This window comes from Gymnoscopelus microlampas (genome assembly GCF_963454915.1).
Source record: "Gymnoscopelus microlampas genome assembly, chromosome: 9".
Taxonomy (NCBI): Eukaryota; Metazoa; Chordata; class Actinopteri; order Myctophiformes; family Myctophidae; genus Gymnoscopelus; species Gymnoscopelus microlampas.
Genome location: NC_139946.1, coordinates 31,531,702 through 31,559,436, shown reverse-complemented (window position 1 = coordinate 31,559,436; position 27,735 = coordinate 31,531,702). Strand labels below are relative to the sequence as shown.

The 27,735-nt window shown below is 43.4% G+C and overlaps 1 protein-coding gene across 1 annotated transcript in view; it reads left to right on the top strand.

The window, feature by feature from the left end:
• The window catches only part of gmds (GDP-mannose 4,6-dehydratase), a 167,546-nt gene that overhangs the window by 242 nt on the left and 139,569 nt on the right, over nt 1-27,735 (top strand). Inside the window, exons 2-4 of the mRNA XM_084067896.1 lie at nt 13,693-13,737; nt 15,285-15,372; nt 15,630-15,739. Of these exons, the coding sequence (XP_083924022.1) occupies nt 13,693-13,737; nt 15,285-15,372; nt 15,630-15,739 (243 nt within the window). The remainder of the gene's footprint in view (nt 1-13,692; nt 13,738-15,284; nt 15,373-15,629; nt 15,740-27,735) is intronic.

Below are 27,735 nucleotides of genomic sequence, written 5' to 3'. Positions count from 1 at the left end.
AACAGCAGCATCCATCCATCCATCCACTGATTCCTACTGCCAGATCTGCAAGCTCGCAACGCAGCGCGGCGTGACGCCTTTCTGAGCTTGTAGATCTGCTGTTTTCCGAAAACTGCACATCTGCAAGCTCACAACCAGTGGTGGAAGAAGTACTTAAGATATTTTACTTAAGGAAAAGTAGTAATGCCACAATGTAGAAATACTCTGTTACAAGTAAAAAGGCCTGTGTTCAAAATGTTACTTGAGTGAAAGTACAAAAGTATTGGCATCAACATAAAGTACTAGCTGTAGTATACAACCCTCGTAGACGTATTTATGATTCTGACGTTTTCAATCTACGAGAGTTGTAGAGTTCACGCCCCATGGAGACCTGGACTTTCTGCACTATGCCCCGCAAAGTACTCCAAACGTGTACAAATTGAAAATAAAGGTGCTTAACTCAAAGCCCCAAATGTTAACTACTTCTACGGGGTATTATTTTAATGTAATAATCCATATCTTTCAATAAAGAAGTGTTTTAATGCCGTCTGTGGCCGATTCTGTCGGAAGTTCCCAATGGGCAGTAGTGACGGCTAGTGAGGGGGCGCATCCGGTGAAACCCGGAATTACACTAAATGTAAACAGAAAGTAAACGAGGGTGAAAAAATGGCGTTCGGCCACAGACGGCATTAAAACATTTATTTATTGAAAGATATGGATTATTACATTAAACTAATACCCCGTAGAAGTAGTTAACATTTGGGGCTTTGAGGTAAGCACCTTTATTTTCAATTTGTACACGTTTGGAGTATTTTGCGGGGCATAGTGCAGAAAGTCCAGGTCTCCATGGAGCGTGAACCCTACAACTCTCGTAGATTGAAAACGTCAGAATCATAAATACGTCTACGATGGTTGTATACTACAGCTAATAAAGTACCAAAAGTAAAAGTACTAATGTTTGAAAATAGCAGATTTACAAGCTCACAACGTGTGTCGCGATGTGACGCGTTGTGAGCTTAGATAGGCTTTTATGTATAAAATAGGACTAAAGTAGAAGTAAAAGTGTTGCAAATTGGAAAGACTCTAGTAAAGTAAAAAGTATAACTCAAAACTGTACTTATAAGTATATGTACTTTCCACCACTGCTCACAACGCAGCGTGGCGTGACACCTTTTTGAGCTTGTAGATCTGCTGTTTTTGGCGCTCAACTGGTGAATGACAGTCATAGCCACACGACAACACTAGGCTCATGTTATGAATGAAGTTAACCCTTTAACAATAGCATAGTGTTTAAATGTTTTTCTTAGTTGTCATTCTTTGTGGAGCTGGATGACATGTCGTCCTCAATTATTATTTGACTTTATTTAGGTAAATATGCAGTTTTCTGGTGGATGCTGGGTGTTTATTGTGAGATAGAAGTGTCAGGTTAGTTACACATCCCATGTTAATCATTTTGTCCTGGAGTAAGTTAATGTTATTAAGTAGGCTACCGCTACACACACTCACTGGAATTTGTGTGTGTGTGTGTGTGTGTGGGTGTGGGTGGGTGTGTGTGTGGGGGGGGGGGGCGGTGGGTGGGTCTGTTTGTTTCCGTGTATGTGTCAGGTTGTGTTTGCTGATCTGTGTCTGTGTCAGGTTGTGTTTGCTGATCTCTGTCTGTGTCAGGTTGTGTTTGCCTGCCATTGATGTGTAGTTCACTTCCTTGTAGGAACTACACAAAAATAAATAAGTACACAAATGTACTTTGACCTGGCTTTCCCTTGAATGGCTGATATCCCATGCATTGATGCATATATTCAATATTCCATTCATTATACAGCCCTAGAACACTCATTGTCATTTTGATTAACTTCTGTGGCATTCTTCGCTTGGTGTGTAGCCACTCTCCCAATGAACAATAATAATAATTCATTTATGTGACTGGTTCAGGTTTGTCATAATATGTACAGTATCATCATTATCTTTTTGAAAGTTATGGTTGAAATGTTTATACTTAGTTAAATATCTTCACTTTCCAAGAAATTGATATGGACCACATTCAGGATTGTATTCACACAGCAGCATTAAACACATGGAATCGTCCTACAATGAGCACATATGTAACAAATTGACAGATGCTTTGCCGTTGGTGTTGGTAATTGCAACAACTTGAGCATGACGGCATTGGAACAAATTTAGCCGTGCCCGGTTGTAACTCAAATACATCTCTTGGCATGCAACCATGCTGGTATAACTGCATTGCCACTAGCTGATTATAAGGGTGGCATACTCCTTAACTGCTGGTAGAGCTAGAATACTACAATGTGAACCCTTTCAGCTTATTCACAGATCGCACCCACATCACAAATGATACTTAATTGGTGCATTGCCGTCCCAATGGGGCAATGCTGTCTCTTCATCTGTTCCTTTTCGTCGTTCCCTGTGCCTGCTGTACTCTGTGCACCTGTCCCTGCTCTGTTTGGTTGGCAGGGCTTGTGTTAACAGATTATTCATGCATGCTCTCTCTCTCTCTCGTTCTCTTGCTCCCTCGACTTTTTACTATTACTTTATGCAATATGCGGTCAGCTACTGTAGGAGATATTTGTCCATAGCTGAGGGACATGAAATGAACACATTGCCCTCACAATAGAACAGGTGGAGTTGTGTCATGCAGAGCACCACTTGCCCTACTGGAAGTGCTGCTTTCTCTGGATATTCTTGTTCTCAGACAATAGATGTTGACATTGATCCAACCATAGCATTGTTGCTGCTGACAATGAACTTTACTCTCAGATTACTGTTCAGCTTGGCATGGAGGTATTTTTCACTGCAGGGGCCTGTTTTACGACCTATCAGGTAGGTTAGTATCATGGTCACTTGGTCAGTATCATGTCAGCATCATGGTCAGCATAATGTTAGTATCATGGTCAGTATCATGTCCAGTATCATGTCAGTATCATGTCAATATCATGACAGTATCATGGTCAGTTTAATGTCAGTATCATGTCAGTATCATATAAGTGTCATGGTTAGTATCATGGTCAGTATCTATCATGTCAGTATCATGGTCAATTGAATACACAGGACCTCAATGGAAACTAGAAAAAGTGTTCCTCGGAGCTTAGGTCTCCACCAGGTCAGGTAGGTTAGTATCATGGTCAGTATCATGTCAGTATCATGACAGCATCATGGTCAGCATAATGTTAGTATCATGGTCAGTATCATGTCCAGTATCGTGTCCAGTATCATGTCAATATCATGACAGTATCATGACAGTATCATGGTCAGTATCATGGTCAGTATCATGTCAGTATCATGACAGTATCATGACAGCATCACGGTCAGCATAATGTTAGTATCATGGTCAGTATCATGTCCAGTATCATGTCAATATCATGACAGTATCATGGTCAGTATCATGGTCAGTATCATGTCAATATCATGACAGTATCATGGTCATTAGAAGAGTTAGGACGTCACATTCTAATACAGCCCGAATACCTGCATAGTACCGGTCACAGTGGCGCACCTCGCTAATCATTAGACTCCTAATCCACTACCACTGGGAGTCTGGGTTCGACTCCCGCTTGGGACAATACATTTTCAAACATCCGCGATTCCTTTTTTTCGGCGTTAAAGTATAGTTTTGGCCCATGACGGAGGCGCGCCGACTCAGCAGACCTTGAGGCGCGCCCGGCGCGAGTCCCCGCGCCGACCGGCCGATGGTCTGCTAGTCGACTAAGCGCCGTCCGAGTTATGTACCGATAGGCACAGAATCGTAAATGATGTTGGTGGCTCTGCGTTTGCCCCAACTGCCACTCAAAGTGACTTCTGGCCAATCACAGTGCGTCTTTCCCGGGACTTACCCAGCTCTCAACTTCCGGTACACACACAGTATGGGAATAGGCAGTTCGCGTCCGTATCATCTCCGTATCATGGTCTGTATAATGGTTGGTATCATGTCTGTATCATGGTTAGTTATGGTCAGTATCATAACAATATCATGGTCAGTATCATGGTGACCATGATACTGAATAAAATCATGAGCGCATAACGTATCATGGTGACCATGATACTGACATGAAACTGACCATGATACTAAAATGATACTGACATAATACGTTATGTGCTCATGATTTTATTACATTATGAGCTTTTATTACATTTAATTTATTACATTATGAACCGATACTGACCATCATATTTGCCAGGAAACAACAATTTAAGCCGTTAATACGTTACAAACTGTTATTACATTATGAGCGGCTACGCAAGGTTCTTAATGTAACACATTATTACATTATGCAAAAATCTGTTACTACGTTATGCGCTCATGATTTTATTACATTATGAGCTGATTACATTATGAGCTTTTATTACATTTAGTTTATTACATTATGAACTGTTATTACATTATGAGCCTTTATTACATTATGAGTTGCTACACCAATTTCTTTGCTTTTGCCTCTTTTTTTCCTTCACCTTTTTTGTGTAGAAACAGGAACTTGTTTTGGCTCCTTTTTCTTAGTCCACTGTGATCACATCAGGGGGCGCTCTCCTGTAAGTGAATATCTCGCTCGTAATATAATACCGGTATATTAAAAATTGTGTGGATGGCAGAATCCACACAACTATAACAACTACAATAGTGGTGAACAATATATAAAAGGATCACTTTCAGAGCGATTTTATGATTGTACTTACTCACTTACTAACTGTATGAATGATAGACTGACAGCCAATCAAAATCCAGCTGGAAACATCTGGGATACAATCGGTACCGCCCCTCGGAATCAGAGATAGTTTTGCCTTTATTAACGGAATTGAGTAGACTATTATTATTAAAAAATCTTGAAAGTGTCAACTACTGATTTAGAAGGCATTCATGGAATCGGCCGTAGGTCTTAATGGGTTAATATTCAGATTCTATCTATCTATCGCTCTCTTGCTCTCCCTTCCTCCACGTGTGGGCTCCGACATCCTTGGTGCCACTGTTTACAGAATGTATCGTTCATCAGTGGACGCTCACATAATTATCGTTATAGTTATCGTGCTTGGTGTGTACAGCGTACAGCCCACGATTTTAGTGGCCTTAACATCAGCGGTTTTAGGATCTGTGGGGAACTGGGGATGGCCATAGAGATTATAGAAATATATCCACTATCCAGTGATTAAAACAAAATCAGTACACATTCTAGTTTGCAAATACCCAAGCTTCTCTACAACACCTGCACTGAGTATTGGTGGTTAATGGATAACCAGCATGAGAACAGAATGTTTACCCATCAGAAGATATTTGAATGATGTAAATTCCACATGAGAAATTTGCTTAAAGTCAAGTACTGAGATAGACGGGTGTCTCTCTAGCACCTTATATTCATGGCATTCTTTTTTTTACTACTTTGACATTTGGCATAACTGTATGATTAACTATTTGTATCATTTTAATGATTATTACAATTATAAGATGATGATGGTGACAAAAATATAAATGATTGTGCACACATGAAAGCATATTCACTATCTTTTTGTTTTGTGATTTCACTCTTGTGAGTTCACTCTCTAAAAGCATACATTGTCTTTAGAGTTGATGCTGGCTAATTGTTTCAAATTGCCTTGCTAGTTTGCATGATGGTGCCATTGCTGCATTTGACAACTTTTACCTGCAGATCAGGCAGGTAGATCTAGTCTAGCCTCTGACATCTGCTGACAGGTAATGGTAGGACAATGGTTGTAGTTAATAATGGTTGTAAATGCTTAACATTTTCAACCTGAGGTATTGGTTACGCTGATAAAAGTGTGGGTTAGGGGATCCAAATTGATCAAAGTATTCCGTGGTACCACTGTACTGGTGTCACAGCACCCACTTTGACAAACCCTGGCATAGGTACACCATCACTATCCAGACATGTCCCCAGTTAGAAAGAGACATGTTGATGGATATTTTGGTCATTACACTTTTCGTTGCCTTGCAGCCAGCCATGTTATCTAACTTCTAAGTGAAAGAGAAGTGAGGGCAAAACTTAAAGGTAGGGTAAGTGATATTTTTTGGTTAAAACAAAAAGTATTTTGTTAAAAGGTTAAAGCACTATATTCTGATAGTAATCATTGCTATAGAGTGTTTGTTCAGTAACAGGAGTCTCCCCGTCTCTCCAGCTCTTTAATAAACAGAAAATACATTTTCCGGTAGGTGTCAAAATCTCAGCCAATCAGGAGAAAGTACCCATTTTTAAGTGTAATTTTTATAGTGTTCCAGTTCCAATTTTGCCTGCTCATTTCTTAGTGTCATCACTTCCAATTTCACTTGTTTAATCTATATCCTGATTGAGTTCTCTATCCTGATTGGATAAAATTGAAAATGAAACTGAAACTGACGAAAATGCATTTTCTGTTTTATAAAGAGTTGGAGAGACAAGGAGACTCCTTTTACTGAACAAACACTCTATAGCAATGAGTACTATCAGAATATAGAGCTATTTAACACTTATTTTAACCAAAGAAAATCACTTACCCTACCTTTTAAGTCTACAAGAGGTTACAAATGTGTCCAAATGGACCGTCCATTTGGGTCCATTCTTGCCGTCCGAGTTAAAGGAACACCGATAACCTTACTGTGTAGGATGTGTTTGGGAGGTGATATGCATCAGAGGTGGAGGGAATACGCAGTGGCTCAGGGAATATTTTCCGGTACAAGGTAGGAAGTTGTCAGCTGACCATTTCCAGAATTCATCCCTGGAGAGCCGACGATCCCAGGTCTTGGAAAGTCATTTTCAGCATCTCGCATTCCTCCGTCCAGCGGCACTCTCCCATGGCTCCCCCCTTCCCCATCTACCAGAAAACAAAGAATAACAGTGTTATTTCATTTTTATTCTGCCGGTCGTGGTGATATATCTCCGCCCCCTGAAGGAGTTGTGGAGGACTAAGGGGCCCTTGTTGCTGATGCTGAAGCCCCATACAAGAGGCAGGCATCTGGTTAGACCATCTCAAAAAGTGGGCCGGCCCCCCCCCCATTACTAGCCAGGCCGCTGGGTCACGGTGATACCGTAAATTGCTCGGGTAACTACTGTTCATAAATTGCCAGGCAGAGCGCTACTTAGTCCCGAGTATTTGACGGCTGCGATTGGGTGAGACATGGGGGTCAGGGGGACGTGTGAATTATAGGAGACCACCTGTGTGCCAAGACTGGGCCGGGCAGGGGGTCCGGCCCACTGTTTTACGATCAGGGTTATGAGAAGGCCAGCTTTGCACTCTTTGCTTGCCTCTCCGGCATTGCTTTACTTTGGCTTTAAGCTTCCTGCTTCACTCCTCGACTCATCCGGGTAGGAAAACAAGAGCTTGTGTTGTGATACACCCCCCTCAAGCTGTTTGATGTGCTCCTTTCCTCAGCCCTTTGTGTTTCATAGTCTTCTCATTGCTTCTCTACCTCCCCGCCTTCCACTCAGTCCACTAATAGTCACACACAGGAGAGGGGCTGTGTGAGCGCCAGCAATAATAATCATAAAGCTAAGAATCCATGCACAGATCTCCTCTGTAGGCTCATAATGGCTGCTGATGACTTGGGATGGTTCCTCCATGGCCGATTCCACCTCATAACCAAAGCTGGACAGTTGACAGGCTTTAAACAGAGAAAGTGTCCTTTTTTCATTAAGTAGACTGCTGCAGAGAGGAACGGTTAAGAATGAATAGCTACTTAATAGTGAAGTGTAAGGTGAATTAATCTGAGACGGTTAACTGTTGGAATTCAATTTGAAATGAAAGTTGGAGTTGTATCTATATTTACACAGACTTCAGTGCTGGCTCTTTAGTTTCCAACTTTGGGAGAGTGACTTGCCTTGCGCCCCATTCACACAGGGAGCGTCAACGCTAGTCCTTAGCTGTGAGTTTCAATGCCTATGTACTAGTGGTCTATGTAGACAACAGTTTCCACGCTTTTCCTTAGTGTTAGTGGCAGCGGTGGCCTAGTGGTTAGAGGGGCGGCCTTGTTACCGGAAGGTCCCTAGTTCGATTCCCCAATTCATCACATCAATCATGAATCACCGCTGAATAGCCCTTGAGCAAGGCTTCCATGCAGGGTCCGGCTGGAAACAAGCTTCGTGCTTAGTCCGACACCCTGGGTAAACAACAAACTTTGCTTTGCTTTGCTTTGCAGCACTAGACAACAAAAAGCGTGGCTTTTTAGCTATTAGTAGAGTTCAAATACAGTTCTTCTGATATGTCTGACATAATTCAGTTTTTAAATTATTTTGGACAATGTAAAATGTCAAATCCACATTCTATGCTAATAGTTTACCCACTATTGTTTCCAATTTGGTATTATTTATGCTGTGAAATTTGTTTCTGCTATAGTGCGATTATAGTCTAATTCAGGCCACCAATTTGCCTGAATATCAACAAAATATACAGTTTATATTTAAGTGTCAAATGTATTGTATTTAAATGAAAAAATCATCTTAAAATAATAATAAATCACCTTAAATGAGAAGTAGTCTTCAAGTGACCTTTCTGACCGTAGTGACTGTATAAGAACTTTATTGGGACCTTTTATATGAAACTATTAGTTCCATGGATCACTTGTCAGCTCATGTGGCCATTAGACTACAGTCGAAGCTGGTCTCCATGTTATTCTAAGACTTTATACATAGAGACCAGGTGGCCCGTCATCCCCTATATCCTGCTGTCATGAATCTGACCTTTTATGAAATAGAAGTGGGAATGGGAATAGCTTAGGGGTGTTTGTTGCAACGGTAGCTGTGTGTGTGTGTGAGAGAGAGAGAGCGAGATTCCCCATTGTGAGAAGTCATAAAGTAATGGATTTCCTGTGTGGAGCGTGGGCCCGCTCAGGGCGCCTGATTGCAGAAGCACATTGATACCAGGGAGTTCAGCACGCGCTTGCTCGTTTGTTAAAGTGACACCGCCTTGAGTTAAGTGCTGAAGGATGGGGAGACATTTGGACCCCTCTTCATACTCGAATGTGCCCACGGCTTCACTTCACTGCTCTGTGCGTATTGAACAGGCACGTGTGCATGCGTGTGTGTCTTTGAATGTGTGAGCATCAGGCGTAAAATGTGTGCTCATGTGTGACGTGTGTGTGATTTGTGGCCTCTGATTACAGCTTCATTAAGCTCTAATTACAGTGCAGCAGAGAACAGCACAGTGTGCTTGGCAGTCTTTGTCTGTGGTCTAAAGAAAGCACATTAAAGTCATTCATTTAGACTCGTACACACTGGCAAATAAACACAGTCATGAACTGCATGTCTAGATAGACATACATATACAAATGCTAAGGCTTAGCATTTCTGTTCTTTATTTAGTTCTCTTGTTGAGAATTGAGGCCCTATGACCACTTACTTACTACGGTATGTACTTTGTTGACCGGAGTCCCCCAGGGGCCTATACTCGGTCCGCTCCTTTGTTCCTCTATTCGCTGAAAATGGCCGTTCTCCAAACACGCATCTCACACACAGCGCGACATTGTGAGCACTCAGCTTGTAGATCTGCTACTTTAACCGAATGTTTGCCTCAGAATAAGGACGCTAGGCTAGAGTTCATATGGTTAAAGTTTGAAGAACTGCCCCGCTGGCAGAGCATGGGGATTGACCAGGTTGTCGCTTTTCTCCACCAGCAGGGGGTGCCGAACTAGCTGTAAATGGCCATAGCAGACCTTTTATGTCCACAGTCATCTCATATTCACTTCTATTCTCTTGTGGGGTGGCATGGCAATTTTACAGTGATGAATTAATCATTATTATTGTCATTGTCTAATGCTAATGTGTTATTCTGCCAGACTGAAAAAAGATCTCTGATATCAGCCGCTCATGTTGGTCAGTAAGGTACATGCTGCACATGAGTTTATATTACCCCACACACACACACACACACACACACACACACACACACACACACACACACACACACACACACACACACACACACACACACACACACACACACACACACACACACACACACACACACACACACACACACACACACACACACACAGTGAGAGAGCCATCTCCTGCATCCTCTTAATGAAGCGGCACAATGGTGATGATGATAATGACAATAATTGACATGATGATTGGAGCTCAGAGCACCGTAGCACTCAGAGACATTTCTGATGAGCATACTTGGAATTCTCCAAACTAGAGCCCAATCGATGCCAGATTATAGTTTTTGGTCTTCCAATTCTGGAAGTTCCTAGAGCTAGACCGCCGATTACCAATGTTGTCCAAATTATATATTTTTTTTAATAAAACTTTCTGATAATCAGTTTCAAAACAGAGTAGTGTCTATTTCAGAACATTTAACTAATAAGCAAACAAATAAATAAAAATAAACACAACATTTTGATAATTACAAAAAGTATTATATTAAACTTAACTTAATATATGAAAAGAACATTTAACTAATTGTACAATAAACAAGTAAACGTAAATTGAACCTTTCATTTAACCACTTAATCCCTGTTCAAATTGTGATGCATTGTGAGCTTGTAAATCTGTTATTTTTGAAAGAATTCACCTGTAACTACATGCCCAAAATAGCGATGCCAGATTGAAAGAGGTTAAAAATCAGGACACAATTAATTGCAGATACAGAGGTCATCAAAAAAGTCAAATAATTACATTTTTCTAATCTTGCACAATGTCAATGGAGGATCTAGGCAGACTGCCTACTGCATTTGTAAACCCCTTATTACCACTAATGAGCTCATTTGGCCTCTTGTTTTATGTTTTAGTGGTGATGATTACAGGCTGTCACACCTGTACCTGTGTGACAATTTTTTTGCAACTCTTGCTCCCCCTGCAGGGAAACCTGTCCCATAACGTCCATACCAGAAGAATAATGAATGGCCCTGTGGCTCTCCGACAGTGTAAAATTAACACCCAAGTTTTGCTTGGATGATGGAATCGGCAACCAATACGTTAAATAACACAGTATTCCTCCATTTTTGTTGTCTTTGAGTATCTCACAGCCCACCTTTTGGGTCCTGGACCATCGTCAGTCAATCTCACCACGGATCACTTGTCGCTCTGTGTGTCACATTCACATGCAACAGACACTCACTCAATCTCTTGTCTAAGCGTTGGTGTCCCGAATTCCAAATATAGACCTTTTGAGGTGCTTTTGTTTGGTCTAGCTGAAGAGGAGAGCAATCACATTGTGTTTATGGCCAAAACAAGTCTTTTGGGATTTTGTGGTATGGCACTGAACTGGCAGGTGTGTGTGTCCCTCCTCATCCCCCCCACCCCCCCCGCACCAGGCTCCCCATAACAGGAAACAGCGAGGTGAGGCCAGGGTTTATGGGCTAATGCGGCCTCAAAGGAGCTTCTTGTTTTCAAACACAGCAGCGGCTCTTCAGGCTTGTTTTCCACATCGGTCTGGCGTGGAACGCTTTGACCCTGGCACAGGGGCAGGAAAACATGACACTGGCCGGAGCTTTTGAACGCCGTGGGGACGTGCAAGCGGGGGTGGGGGGTTTGGGGGATGCCAGGCCTGCATTGGTGCCCCATCCCCTCCCCCCCCCCCCCCCAGCCAGGGCGCCACTCAGCCTGTATGGTACCCAGGCTTCACGGTGGAAATGGCAGTTCTCAGAATTATAGCGCACATGCTTTGGTAAAGTGAACATTGCCAGTGACCAGTCTCGTACCTGTTTACAGTTTTCCGTAAACCTGTTTACAGTTTTCCATAAACAGGTGGGTTTTATTGTTTTCCAATGTGCCAGGGTCGAACAGTGCCCTCTTTGCTTTCATGACAGGAACCACTGGCAGTACCGGTCCGATAGTTGTGCCCATGCGCAAGCTCTGTTTAAAAATAAATACCATTATGTCCCTGATAGTGGACGTTCCTGGGTGACCTCCAACCTCTAAGCCCCCCTTACTTCCTCTGTTCCCTACGCTCCACCTTGGCCATCACCCCTAGATCTGGAGGGGAACTGTTGGAGTGTGTATATGCGTATGTGTGTGGGGAATGGAAGGATGAATGCCATGACTAGTTCGGAATGTTCCAGAGTGTTCCAGAATGTGCGGTCGGAAAGTCTGAGCAGGGAAAAAAGACGAGTTAACATGGGTGAGGGGAACAAGACCTTATTGACAGGGTGTACACACACACACACACACACACACACACACACACACACACACACACACACACACACACACACACACACACACACACACACACACACACACACACACACACACACACACACACACACACACACACACAGAGAGCCTGGTCCGACGTCTGCTCATTTCTCCTGACTCATGGTACCTGCATGGATGTTGAACCATTCAATAACTGGACAATATGATGTGTGAGGAGGGCTATGGAAGGGTTTATTATGTTAGCACCACTGGAGGGCCAGCCTTGACATCAGTGATTCCTTTTTCGGAATGGCTTTAATGAAAATGGATGTCTGCTGAGTGACAGCGCAGAGAGATGGTGTGCTGGGTACTGAAAGATACAAGAAACATTTCACCCCTTTAGCAACAGACCAGGACGGCTCCATGCTCTCTCCACACATGTCCTGTCTGTGTTCTGTCCACTCATTGAAGGTGTTCATAAATGGCGACCGATTTGCTGTTAACTATTTTTACTGAGTTGTTATGGATCCTAAATGGTGGGTTTTATAATAAGTTGTGCGCCGGCAGTGTCATAAGTTTAGCACTGCAACTTAATGTTAGGTAGACAGATGAGATTAGTGTCTGTTACCATGAAAATGTGGTGACATTTCTATATATTTTTTTATCAATGTCTGCGGCGTGATACTGTATTTACAGTAATGATGAGTCATACTTAATTTGAGCATTACTGAGGTGTGCATTATCGTGATTTGAGCATGGCTTGAAAGCCCATTTCGACCAAAATGCGTGGCTGGTTTTTTGATTGATTGGATACTTTATTAGTCAGAAATGTAAACAGCACAAGGTACAGTCAGACATTAAGGCTAAAAGGATAACACAAAAATATCCTGGGGACTTGTTTCCATTGTGGTCCTATGTATTCAATTCCTCAGCATAGCATAAAAAATAACACAAACTGGAACTACCCATAGCATGATGTATTTTTCCTACTTGGTCACATCTCTCTGTGCTTATGGATACATATGGAGCTGGGCAATTAACCAAAACCGATATTTAGAACTGACTTAATCCTGCTCATGAAGTTTAATCGAATAATCAACATATTGTTTTAATTAAATTTGCTGTATTTCTTATATTAACAAATCAACATGAAATAATTCTAATAGACTGTTTATAATCGACTGAATTGATTAACCACTAAACCCTGTATTGTACTTCGTTGTAAAATGGTGGCATACAAGCTCACAATGCGTCGCAGAGCTTGTAGATCTGCTATTTTCACTTAAATAATCCTTCATCGTGATATTGATTTGAAGTCATATCACCCTGCCCTACAACAGGGGATCCATTTTTAGCATTCAGTGGCGTGCAGTTTCTCTGAACAGACCCAGTGTGTGGGCTGCTCATGTCAATATCTCAAATACACACACACACACACACACACACACACACACACACACACACACACACACACACACACACACACACACACACACACACACACACACACACACACACACACACACACACACACACACACACACACACACATATGCAGGCCCTTATTAGCTTTGATAAACACACATTTTAATAAGTACTGTATATGGTCTGATAGAGGGCTAACGGTTGTTGTTTGTTGTTTCAGGATGGTTCCTACCTGGCTGAGTTCCTACTGGCGAAGGGCTACGAGGTGAGAGAAGTAACCCAGACCACAGATGCTTGCACGACAAACATGCACGCACGACGCACGCATGCATGCACGTATGCACAAGCACAGACACGCATACAGTGCGATTCTGTGAGAAAAAAACCCAGAATGAGTTACTTGACTGTATGAGTGCACTAGACAAGTTATGCACTGGTCATATACATTTTTTGCTGTTAGATGTACGTGTGCTTAAACACACACAGCCTTACAACACTATGTCATGCACGTACACAAATTTGTATGTAGACACACACACACACACACACACACACACACACACACAGTGCAACATTCCCCTGATAAGCTGAATCCAGTCATATCAGGCCGGTGGAGCTGGAGAGAGCCTGACGTAATTCAGCAATGTGGACTGACTCACACCTCACTCTGATAAGACCCTTTGTGTTACGCTGAGCCCGTTAACCCCTAACCCTTTACCCCGGGGTCGGGCCATTAACAAGGAAATGGCTGTTATTGTATATGGCCATATGAGTGAGGTCACTCGCTTTCACCTGCTGCGCACACACTGTTCATGGGAGCACAGCAAAGTCAACATGGCCTCTGGATCCAGAGGTTTATAAGCTGTTGCTGACTGAGTGCAACTAGGTGAGTCTTCTGTGGTGATTTCACACCCATGAAAGACTGGCCTCCATGCTCGCTTAACCACTTGACTTAAACCCTATATTGTTATTTGACTGGGGTCCCCCAGGGCTCTTTACTTTGTCCGTCTCTTTTTTCCCTCTACACCAAATCTCTGTGCTGAAAATAGAATCTCACAAGCTTGTAGATCTGCTATTTTCACTGAATGTTTGCGGTTAACCACTTAACCCTCTATTCTTAGTAAAATGGACCTGAGTTACAACTGTACTTTTTTCCGTCTACACCAAATCTAATCACCAAAAATTGACGATCCATAAGCTCGCAAGCTTGTGAGCTTGTAGATTTGGCTATTTTTGGCGAATATTCCCCCCAGAATAGGCAGGCTTAGGGTTCAAGTGGTTAAGGATGCATGTACACACACACACACGCACACGCACACGCACACGCACACACACACACACACTGATGCACCTAACGATTTTGTATGTGTTTTTACATTGCACTGGCTCTTATGTTGTCCTGACTGTAGTGGAATGATTTGATTTCCCTTTGGACATTTAGCACCGACAATACCCCCAGCCTTCTCCTCTCCTCTCCTCAACAGAGAGGAAGTGGCTCTGCTCCAGGCTGAGGGGGGGGGGCATTAAAGAGGGACACGCATGCAGGCAGGAAGTCCACAGTGAATAAAGGAAGTGAGGTCGGGGCACAGCGTCCTCGCGGTAATGGACTCCCTGGAACCAGGTCTCGTTATCTGCTCGGAGCAGAGCTTCCTCACATCTCCGCCCCCCTCAGTCCACGTATACAGTACAGTACATACATACTGTACCATGCAGGCCCAAATCACTGATCCAAGGCACCGGTAACAGAGCGTACAGGTCAGGTTACTGGGGTGGTACCACTGGGTTAAATTCTGTGTACTTTTTTCCTCTCAGGTTCATGGCATTCTGCGTCGTTCCAGCTCCTTCAACACAGGTCGCATCGAACATCTGTACCAGAACCCCCAGACACACACAGAGGGCAGTAAGTGTCCTAACCCCAAACACCTCTCCACATTAAGCCTGATTTATATACTTGGTTGTACAACAGTGTCCCGTGCAGAGAATAGCCGATCTACAAGCTCACAACACGTCGCATTGTAGATCTGCTATTTCCGCCGCGGGACGCCGTCGTACTGCACTCAACTGCACACGTGTGATGTTGGTGTGATTGTTACTGGATGCTGTACCCTGTAACTGAATTCACACATTTGCCACAATCGTGTGTTGCTTAACTTTCAGACATGAAGCTGCATTACGGAGACCTGACAGACAGCACATGCTTGGTGAAGATCATTAACCAGGTCAAACCCACTGAGATCTACAACCTGGGCGCTCAGAGTCATGTCAAGGTAACGTTAGCACCACCTCTCATAATCTGACAGGATCCATTCTCGGTCATATTCTAGTCCCTGTTCCAAGAGTCATTGCTATGGGGCAAAGCATCTTGGAAAGGAAGTGGTAAAGCCTAATTTAAATCTGTTTTCGTTGCATGACTGTGTCCCTCTCTGAAAATAACCGATTTTCTATTGAAAAATGCGATATGCCCCATTTCTTTTGGCCTTGTTTTTTCAGCGAGTATGAATTAGGTTTTAATATGTAAAGAGGGGATGCTTCTTTCTCATGCCGAATCTAGCTTACTACCCCTGTGGTTTTAAGTTACAAAATGGATCCACACGACTACGAATGTCAAACTCTCTGGCTATATTGTAAAATGCTACTTTAGGAGCTTTTATTGATTATGTGTCAAATCCAGATTGATTATGTGTCAAATCCATTTCAAGATCAACGGAAGCCAATCCCTCTCGTTAGGTGAGCTGTATACGCAAGAGTGCCAGAACAATCTTTCAGCCATTTCAGCGATTCTTAGCACAGGCCAGGCCGGACGCTACTGTGTGTCGATGTCGAAAGCCATGGGAAGTGGGGTGGCTCATCTGGAGCGGATATTGGAGCTGATGGGACAGGAAACGGTGTATCTAGGACGAGTGGGTCTATGCCACAATGTCCCTTTTGTCTGGGAGCTCCAGTGTGCCCCCCCCCCCCACCCTCGAGAGGATCCCACTCAGCCGCCTCCAACTCTACACTGGGACCTGACTTACACAATATCAACACTGATCTGCCTTTAGTGTAACACTTAGTGGAAAAAATTAAGCCAAGAGTGTAGTCACACTATGGTTAGCGCAGTCAATTGCAGTGTGGACGTAAGATAATGTGGATTATGATATTGTGCTGTTATTTGTTTTGTTCGTGTAACAGATGGTAATGGTACCTTATTACCCGCAAACCACCTCTCTCCATTGGCATCTTATTCAATAATTCAGATCTACGATCTCACAGCACAATGCGTTGTGAACAGGAATCATATACATACAGTAAATACATAGTATACTACTTCTTTCCTAGGATGCCAGAATATTGTTGTGCCGGTGAGGTAAGAAACCCTAGGAGGGGTTATAAGAGAACCTCACCGTTTACATTATATACAATTAGAATGTATTAGTATCTAAAAACAAAACAAAAAATAAAACATAAGCGTAAGCATAAGAAAATAAGACGACAAAAAAAATCATAGAACATGAGCAGAAAAGACAGAAAAGAAAGAGAAATTGAGTGGGAGAGAGGGAGCGAGCAAGAAAGAGAGAGAGAGACAGGGACGGGGACGGGGGGACTAGGTTGATGACTCCTTTCTCCACATCCTCTGTGGTCTGAGGCCATGACTCCACTCCCAAGTAACCTCCCACATGAACAGATCATCCTCGGGCCACACACACACACACACACACACACACAGTGACAGAAGATCCCAGTACCTGTGCGCGGCTTCCCAGTGTTTATTTGTTTCCACACCAGTGTTTATTTGTTTCAACACCAGTTAAGCCCGCCTCTCACCACACGGGCCCATCGTCATCCCGAGCAGTGAGCCCCAGCGTCGCTCGCTTTGGAGGCATTTCCAGTCTCTCCCACCACAGAGGAAAAGATCACTCACACGGGCTACTCAGCATCTCCCTTCCTCTCTTAAATACCCCCACCACCACATCCACCTCCTCTTGTCTTACAACACACAGGGAATCCCACTCTGGCTAGCTTGCTTCATCGGCTTTAGCTCCTTAGAGAGCTCGGATGTGCGTTTGAGTAGCTCTATGTGTGTGTGGGTGCTGGCAGTTTCCGCTGGACGGAGTCATCAGTGAGAACACAGTGGAGGTTATTTCTAATGCTGCAGGGGTGGAGGCGGTCGGGGAATAGGGGAAGGACAGTGGAGGGCTGTAGGGACACCGCCAGCTGTAGCATCAAACGATGTGCGCAACACAACATAGGACCGAGTCTTATGTTTGCCTTTTATTCTTCTGCGATTACTCCAGGAAGGACATCATTCTCATCTTTTTGTGTGTAAATGGATGTCGTCTGACACTGTTTGTGCGTGTGTAAAGACAGTGTGGGGACAGAATACACACACACACACACACACACACACACACACACACACACACACACACACACACACACACAAACACACCCAGTACATCTATGTACCGTATATTATAGACAGTAGAGCTGGGCAATATATTGATATGAGTCTTGAGATTTCTTGGGATATTGGAGATATTTATGTCATAAGTGTTGTTTCTTGGTTTTAATCACTTGAGCACACATTTATACTTTGAATAATTGTCAGAAATTGCAAATACACAACACGTTGCAATGTGTTGTGAGTTTGCCACCGTGGCACTTAGTCACAGAACAATGGCTCTCCTCACCGTTCTCTGTGTCCGTTCCACAGCACCACCTGTAGCTGTCACGACAGACAGACTGACGAGGTGGAGGGAGAGGGTTCGGGGTGCTGAACAGACAGACTGAGTTATTAACACAACTCTCCCGTGACGGTGATGGTGACGGGTGTGTGTGTAGGGGGGGGGGGGGGGGGGTGGGGTTGTGGGTAGAGGATGAAGTGAGTGTGGAATTGAGAAAGATCAAATGTTGAGGGGGAAGAGAGCGGGTATACGTGCCAGGAATCCCGTTTTGGTTTGTCTTTTCATGACCGGCTTGCTTGTCTTTGCGAGACGACCCCAGGGGGTGGACTTTCATGCGCGTCCTTCATCCATAGCTTTAATTATCCATCTCTGCCTCACAAAAACACTTATCATCATCCCATTATCTGTGTTTCAGCTTCCTTTATCCTCCTCATTGAGCCTCCCCCGTCCTTTGTCTCTCTCTAGCCCTCTCTTTTATCCCCCTCAGTTTGTCTGACATCCGGTCTTAACAGTAGCTCCCACGCCAGAGTCTCACTCACACAAGATTTAACATGCCTGTTTGCCTACAAAGATGATTTTGTTTCCTTGGCGTATTGTTGTTTAGTTTTGTTTATAAGCCTCAAGCAGCCACATGTTGGCAGTGGTTTTCTGTAGTACACAATAGTACTCCTACCGTTGCCCCCTTTTAGCCACTGTAACACTCTATACTGTACTTTGTTGACCGTAGTCCCCCAGGGGTCCATACTAGGCCCCCTCTTTTTTTCCCGCTACACCAAATGTCTGGGCCGAAAATAGCCGATCTACAAGCTCGATCGCGACGCGTTGTGAGCTTGTAGAGCTGCTATTTTTGCTGAATGTTCGCCCCTAGAGTAGGACCACACCGGTGTTCTGTGTTTAGCTTATTATGTCTCACCATACACTTGACATTACTGCTGACGATCTTCCAAAGCATGCCTCGGTTTGCTTGGTCTTTGAGGAAGACACTGTTTTGCATTTGTTTTCATATTCAAAAATATAGCAATTCAAACAACCATTTCTTCTTAACGGCTCAGTAATATTTAGCCAATATTAACTCAATTATTCAGATACGTTTGGTAACATTTAACATTTTTGGAGAAATGTACCGGTAAACAAATGCAAAATCAAAAATAAAGCCAATAGTGGAACAATGGTATATATTTATGCATGATACATGGCCAAAGCTGTGATTAGACAATAACATGCATTGGCGGCCGTATGGTCCTTTAATGCAAGTGTCAGTATTGAAATGTAATCAGTATTGTTGCCAAGCGGATTCGGTTGTGTCATCACCTCCCTTGTGTTGCGTTTTGTTGTGTATGTTGCTGAGATAGGATGCAAGGTGTAGTAGGCAGGTTATTGCAGTACAGTGTCTATTCAGCTTTACGGTATGTTTCAGATAACCCATGATTTGTCATTAGTATAAGCATTCTGAGTATTACAGGCATACTAAAGGTTGTGCAAATTGCAATGGGGGAATGAGAGAGAGAGAAAGAGACAGAAAGAAAGAGAGCAAAAGAGAACCCTGTGAAAGATGAGTTGTCTCTTTTTCTTAACAGCCCATTGGCTGGGTTTACTCACTCTCTGATTGGTGTTTACATTACTGCTGTCCAATCAGCCCTCAGTGGCATGCGTGCTGTGCAGTGTATGTACCACACTGAGCTCAAGACCCGTCTGGCTAAGACTCGCCAAATTAGCACATTCCCCACTAAAGCGTGTTTTCTGTCTCAGAGGACTCATTTGTGTGTGTGTGCGTGTGTTCCTTTTGAAGACGCCATGTTTTCCATTGTTTTCAAATTGCCTTTCATGCTTGGAATCTCAGCGGTTTCGTCCAAATGGAGATACGCTATATCTCTTGCGTCCACATTTTCTCATGTCTGCCTCCTATTGATTGAGCAGAAACAGGTCTCCGTTGCGTTGGTGGCCTGCTAGTACAGCGGTCAGAATAGATCCCCGGGCCGACACCAATCCCAGAGGCAGTGTTTTTAAAGGTTATAGGCCTTCATACGAGACAGGCTGCCTGGCTTAGCTTGGTTGAATGTGAACTTTACGTAAAGAATAGACCACTCTGTGCCAAGAGAAACAAGTCTGCACTTTCCTCGTTCAGTTTTGTGGTTGTGCTTTGGTGGGTCAGACTTGTTGCTGTACTCATGAGTCAGTTCATTTTCTCTGTTCTCCAGGGAGGTTGTAACCTTTGCTTACAACCCACCACAACGTTTTTGGAGAGGGAGAATACGATTACAACGTTTACGTGCATAAATAGGCTGAGTCAGTAAATAGAAAAGCAACATTACATCGTTTTTTACAGTTTTTCTTGGTGTTCTTACTTTTTCAAAATGAGCTGAGATTTTCAAGTCTTGCAAAATGAGGCACATGTGTGCAATTATACCTGTCTCAAATAGATGGCAGCAGTGAGCCACCAAGGCTCAGTCCCTTGATGATTCTAACCACAATTGTATTCTGGTATTCTACAGGGACAACACAGCTTGTCCTACTGGAACCTCTATAGAACTTATGTTCCAGTTCTAAACATATACACAATTACAATTCATCCTTAGTACACCCCTCTAAAAGTACCGAGGCAAACTCAAATTGGTAACATTGCCATGTGGCCAGTTATGTTGTTTTAACTATTTAAAACATATATTTTTTCTACTTTTGTAGAGGGGGGGGGGGTAGCTGTGTATGAATTGCAACTGATCGGTCAGGGAAATGCCCCCTGCAGGCGAATATATGATACTACATATTTCCCATGGGCAGAATGATGGTTCATATTTGGGAGTGGGTCAGCATGGTTCAGGGTTCCTGCTTTGCAGTCATGTGAGGGAAGGAACGTGAAGGAGAGAAAGACATCAGTGAAATCTGAGGAAGAAAATTTGACAGGAAAGTGGGACAGGAAAAAATGTTCAAACGTCTAATATGATATAATGGTATAATGTTGACACTTTGTGGAAAATATGTGAAGTATGTTAGGGTTCTTGCATTCTAATATGCTTCCTCACAGTATTTTCTTTGTGTGTACTTGAGCAATACCCCTACACACACACACACACACACACACACACACACACACACACACACACACACACACACACACACACACACACACACACACACACACACACACACACACACACACACACACACACCTCTCTCAGTGGTGAGTGATTTAGCCTATAGCGTGTTAGCTTAGCCTGTTGGTGGGGAACCCTGTGCACGGCAAGCATGTTGAGGTGGAACCCCCGGTATAATTAGCATTTTTTTGTGGGAAAGTTCAAGGGAAACCTGAGGTGTGAACAGCAGCAACCAGCTATTACGCTAAATATTTATCATGCTGTATCAGCCACCGGGTTGCTATGTCCCCCAGGGAGACATTTTGGCTCTCGTAGTAATAATCATCTTCTCAGAAAACAGACATGTTTGTAATGATTTATCTGGCTTACCGCTGTGTTGTCTGATCACTGATGTTTGAAGAACAAGACAGGTTCCTGGAGTGTCCTTATTGCCGCTTAATCATGTTGTTGATTTTTCCATGTTACTAAACCCAAAAAGTAGCTCTCTGCTTGGAGTGGTGGTACTGGGTACATACTACTACAACAACAACAACAAGGGTCATGATTGAGCCAGATTCAACAAAGAGTGATATTAAACATCATACCAGAGTTATGCAATAGTTGACATGGCCATTATCATTGTGCGGGCAAATGCAGAGACTTTTTTTTATGTTATCACTTGTTTTTATGTATTATATCACAAAGCAAATACAGAGACTTGAATTGCAAATTAGGCAAGGGAGTGTATTTTAAGATCTTGAAAGAGACGTTTTACCTTTTATTATTTTTCTATCAATTACTATTTCAATTAATGGAATAATCGAAGCGTGATTAAAAAAAATATTATAATTTGGAATCTATTTTTTTTTTCATAATCAACTAAATCGATCAGTCTATTTAACTTAAGCCAACCCAATCACTTAAACACCCCAAGACCTACTTTTGTTGTATACGTATATAAAAATGTGAGCTCCTTGTGATCTTGTATATCTTCTATTTTCGCTATTTTATTTAAAAAAAAGTCAACTTAAAAAAAAATCTAAATTGATTTATTTTATTAAAATGTATTTCTATAATCAATTAAATCGATTAGTTCTATTAACAGTTGCACCCCTACTCATTACTTTATCTCTGTCATTTCCAACGGCCTCCACAGTATTTAACTATATTTGGGAGGACAGTAACCTGGAGTGACATCCTGCTGCGCTCACATGACCTCTCCTCCATAAGCTGAATCCGTGCCGTGGCTTTAGCTCCACCTCCATGCAATGCATCATATGCACTTTATGTTGCATACAGTTAAAGGCATGTGCAGCTGGTGCAGTATGTGCCGTGCATGCGGGCATGTTTTGTTGTCGTATTGCTTACCACATTGCCATAGAGGCTTCTGGAAGAGAGCTTAACATATCCACCAGGCCATGGAAATCAGAAAGAGTTTACATAAAGCACACACTCTGTGCATACAATACAGTTGACATAGGGATTAGCTTGTTGAGGTATTGTCAACCTGTGTGCACACTCATAGAAGTGTTTATATAGACCTTTCACTGTGTATGCACAGGGACAGGAATGAGCAGACTCGCTGTCTACAAACACATTAACAGCATGGCTTAATGAAGACACCTGAGAGATTTATGTATTTATTTGCTCTCCAATTTTCCTTTATGCTTGCTCTTAAATGGTGGGCTGGCTTCTTTTTTGAGAGTCTATTATATGAGCCACTAATATTTGACTCTTCTGTCATCACTGCAGCCCTCTTAATTACAATGTTTGAGCCAAACACCCACATTTATCCATGACACACAATGAAATGATGCAGCCCCTCGCAATCTCTCAATAAGTGACATGAGCTCATTACTCACCATAAACATTGTTAATCGGCGAGCACAAGTCCTGACTTCTGCTGCCCACTCTGACACACACACACACACACACACACACACACACACACACACACACACACACACACACACACACACACACACACACACACACACACACACACACACACACACACACACACACACACACACACACACACACACACAGAAATATAGTATACACCAAAACTTCCCATCATAGTGGCTTGTTTGTGTAATTTATGCAGTTTGTTTTGAGTTTTTCCCTCCGAGTATGGGCTGTGGCTGGGTCCCACTGCACCCCCCCCCCCCCACAACACAATATCTGCTTTTCAAAAAGAAGTACATGCCTCCGGCCTACGGACGCAAGCCGATTAACCACATGAGCTGTAGCATCCCTATTGTGGGCTTGTCATAATAGGCAAACATTCTGCAAAAAAATGGATGGACCTTAAAATGGCAAAAATATAGGTGAACTTTCGGCAAACAATTTACTGTACAAGTATTGAGCTGGGATGCGTAGATCTGCTATTTTTATACATGCCACTATTTGACATACGGTATTTACTGTTGTAGGGTTTAAGTGGTTAAATGGAGTCCGAAGCGGCGGTGTAATTGCTATGTTTCACAATCTGTGAATTTTCCCTCATCGGAATGTCACAATCTGTAATCTCTTCAAAAGGCTTTGTTCTTGCTCAGCCCAAGCGTGTGGGTGAAGCATTCATGTACTGCGCACGTGCGTGTGTGTGTATTGGGCAATTTTTAGATTGCACCCTATTTACACACGCTTGGTGTAATGAGCTATGATCTCACTTGTTTGGATCAGAGCGTAGAATGATGATCAGAGAACAAAAACAAGAAAAGGAGGGGGAGACGGTTTGAAGAAAGAAAATGGCGAGGGAGCGCGAATGAGTTACGACGTTTGATGCTAATCTCGATGAACGTAATTGTTTTAGCCAGGAACTTTTGTCGACTTAATGAAGATGTTTTTGCCAAGCATGGGAAATTTTTCTGGAGCTTTACCTGTTGTGTGTGTGTGTGTGTGTGTGTGTGTGTGTGTGTGTGTGTGTGTGTGTGTGTAACTGTATGAAGCTGCTGCTGTGCGCGTGTGTGTGTGTGTGTGTGTGTGTGTGTGTGTGTGTGTGTGTGAGAGAGAGATTTAATTGAAGCTCTAAATCAGGCTGTCATACCTGTGTGAAAGGGTTGGGCCAATCTACCTTGAATGTCAACTATAACAAACAGCCCTTTATTCAGCACTGATGCATCCTGAACATACAGAGAGAGAGAGACATTACAGCACAATAAATAGAGATTAAGTTGTTGTGTAATTGTGAAATTCTTACTCATCCGTTCATAGTTCTAGTTTGTGCAATGAATTGTTGTAACTCTACTTTGTGTATCTTGGCAAAAACATATAATTTATTCCTAAAGTGATGTCTTTCTATATCTGTCCCTCTCTGAATGTACATGCGATGTACTGTACACACAGTCTATATGGCCAATGCCACTGTGGATTCATGAAAGGTACAGACCTTTGAAGAACCTCAGAAATTAGGGTTTTAAAAAAAGTTGAAAGGGTTTGTTTTGAGTACCCAAAGTACCTTGTGTTACTTAAACAGCCCCTCGTGTAGTTTAAGCATGTGTGCGTACACACACACACACACACACACACACACACACACACACACACACACACACACACACACACACACACACACACACACACACACACACACACACACACACACACACACACACACACACACTCACACACTGAGCATTTATACTAATGTGGCATGTGCATCCACAATGACATGAGAGATGAGAAATAAGCTTTAAAATCATGTCTTTGTGTGCACTGGGAAGTGAGTGTCTCTGCCACCCCTCTCCCTTGGGCTCTGGTGCGATCATAGTGATGATCAGTCGCTCCCATTCATTATCATCATCATTAGCACAGCAGAACCGTCTGTATGACAAACTCTGGGAGCGAGTGCAGTTACGTTTGATGGATTGCTCCCGTATGTGCCTCTGTCATGGAAATAAATGATCTCTGGTTTACGGCGGAACCATCAATCCTCCACCTTGACGTGTGGTGGGACAGGTTAGGCTAACGGATGGACGGGCGTGGCTGGGGGACACGATCGGCAGTCGTGCGGTAAACTGTCACGGCTGACTGACGCTACCCATGTTGGCCTACACAGTAACACTAGTTGATTGCTGCTGAGCTTGCGGAGAGATTCCCTGAATTTGTTTTGATTGCATCTAACCAATAATTTAAAATGTAGCAGCTACAGTATTGTGATCATCAATCAATTAGCCATGCACTAAGTTTGTTTAATTGAAGTGATTACTGGTGAGTGATTGAGACAATCTGCTTGGAAAACCGGGCCGTCAAGATCAGTCGGAAAGATGCAGAAAACCATTTGGAAAAATATTTGAGGTGTTTTCTTTAGAACAACACCATGGCGGTCCCCATTGAGGCATGTAAAACACTTTTAAAAGTCCCATTTAAGTGAATGGCAGGCCTTACAGACATGCTCAAGTTGCAGTTAGTGACCCTGAGGTGTGTGTGTGTGTGTGTCTCTGAGTGTCTGCGCGCAAGCACATGTGCACTGAAATGTATCTGTGTATTATACCCATACATTCAAGCGAGTATACGTAGACTGCACACTGAGAAGTGTGTGTGTGTGAGTTTGTCTTTGTGTGTGCAGGTTTGTGTGCATAGCATTGCGGGGGGTGGGGGGCGTTGGAGAACGGTGTCTAATGGGGAAGAGAACACGATTAGTCAGGAGATAATCTCTCTCCTCTGTCTCTGTGTGCAGCGTGGGCAAACTCCAAAGAAAACAAGCCGCTGTTTTCTTTACTTTTCTTTGCTCTTTCCTCAGAAACGCACACATACACACTCTCACACAAAATGATTACTGAGAGTTAAGCAAGAAAGTGACACATGGAAGTGTGTGTGTGCGCGCACACGCCTGTGTATGTGTGCGTGTTTGCAGTGTTAGCGATCGGTGTTCTCTCTGCTGTAGGTTAAGTCATCACACGCAGGCCGTGAGGCTGCAGAGTGGTACTGGGAACGGCTGAGGACCGTGTGACGTTTCCAATCATTTCCCCCCCAGCATTCCTTCCCTCAATTATGAACATAACGAGGGGGAAAGCCATAGATACACAAACACTGGTCTGGGCCGCATTCACACTTTCCCCAGACCGGCCAGCCACCATGACAGTGATGGCCAATCCCAATGCACAAGCACACACTCACACTCACACACACGTACACACCTACACACCTTCACTCACGCATACATAGAATTACGTGTGTGTGCACCCATACACAGTACACACACACAACGTACACCTACACACACACAGAAACACACATACACGTGCCGTACACCCACACCCACGCACATAACCACACACGCATATCCTTGGGGATTTTATCTACCCTGTGGAAAAAAATCTTTCCTATGTCCCTATACCACTGGTATGGTAATATGTGACTCCAGCCCAGCATCAACAGCCCAACCTATTCAGCCTATGGAGCAGGCCAGGCCAGGGTAAGCTAAGCTGGGTGTGTTTTCACAATGTGTGGCCAGCACAGGCCACCATCGCAGCTAAACCCATTTATAATAATAGTCTCAAGTGATGCCTTTTGTAATAAATGTCAACTGTCCCAGCCATTGCAGTAAAATCAAACTGTCGTGCTGATCGTATTATAGTCAAATTAAGCTGTCGAGCCTCAGGGGGGGCGAAGGCTGTAAACCATGGAACTTAATCGAAAACACCTCTCATAACCTTGTCTGTCCTCCACGTTCATCGCGGGCAGGTACAGTATGAGATAGTGGACTGTACACAATGACTTGTGCATGTGGAGTCACTGCATTTGGAAGGGGGTGAAGTTATAATGGTGCTTCAAAAGGACTGTCTCTTCTCTTCAGGCAGAGCCAAGGAGTGCTTCTTTTGGGTGTATAATTAATTTAGATTTTCGTGCGAATAATGCGTTTTTTTAAAAAACCTTATAAAGTCAATGGCTCCTGTGGGGAACTGATCAAAGCCAAACACAAAATGCAGGGTACAAGCCCAATTAAGGGTTTTTATTCAACACCTTTCGTATATGGGACCCTCAGGTCCTTGGTAATACTTTTCAGATCACTTCAAATAATAAAGATCAAACTCAAAGTTCGCCCCGCGTCGGGGTATTTTCATGCATCACAATGTCTCTGTTTGGAATCCATGCGCCTCAGCGTCATCGTCATTTATCCATGCATTGTGTCGGGTAATGTGATTAACTCCCACAGGTTGCCTAGGAGTAAACAGAGAGTATCCTTTACTACTGCAATTCACAAGCATTCATTAATGTGCGGGAATAGTGGAGAATATTGCCTTACCGCCTGTAGCACCCGTCCAGTCACCAGGAGAGCCAATGCCAGACTGAGACAGAGTAGCCATACTTGTAGCCAGGTGCCACACCTAACCTGTCGCCGCAGCTGCGCTGAGTTGGGGCTGATTCATGATGGTGAGTGGCAGGTAACGCCCTTCTATGACGCTGCCCAGGCTGGTGCGCTGTCTGCGTGGTCTCACTCTGTCTCTGTCCCATGGCCTCTCCCTGGTGTGGTGCTTACCTGACAGGCGGTGTTGTGGCGATACTCCACATATCCCCCCCCTA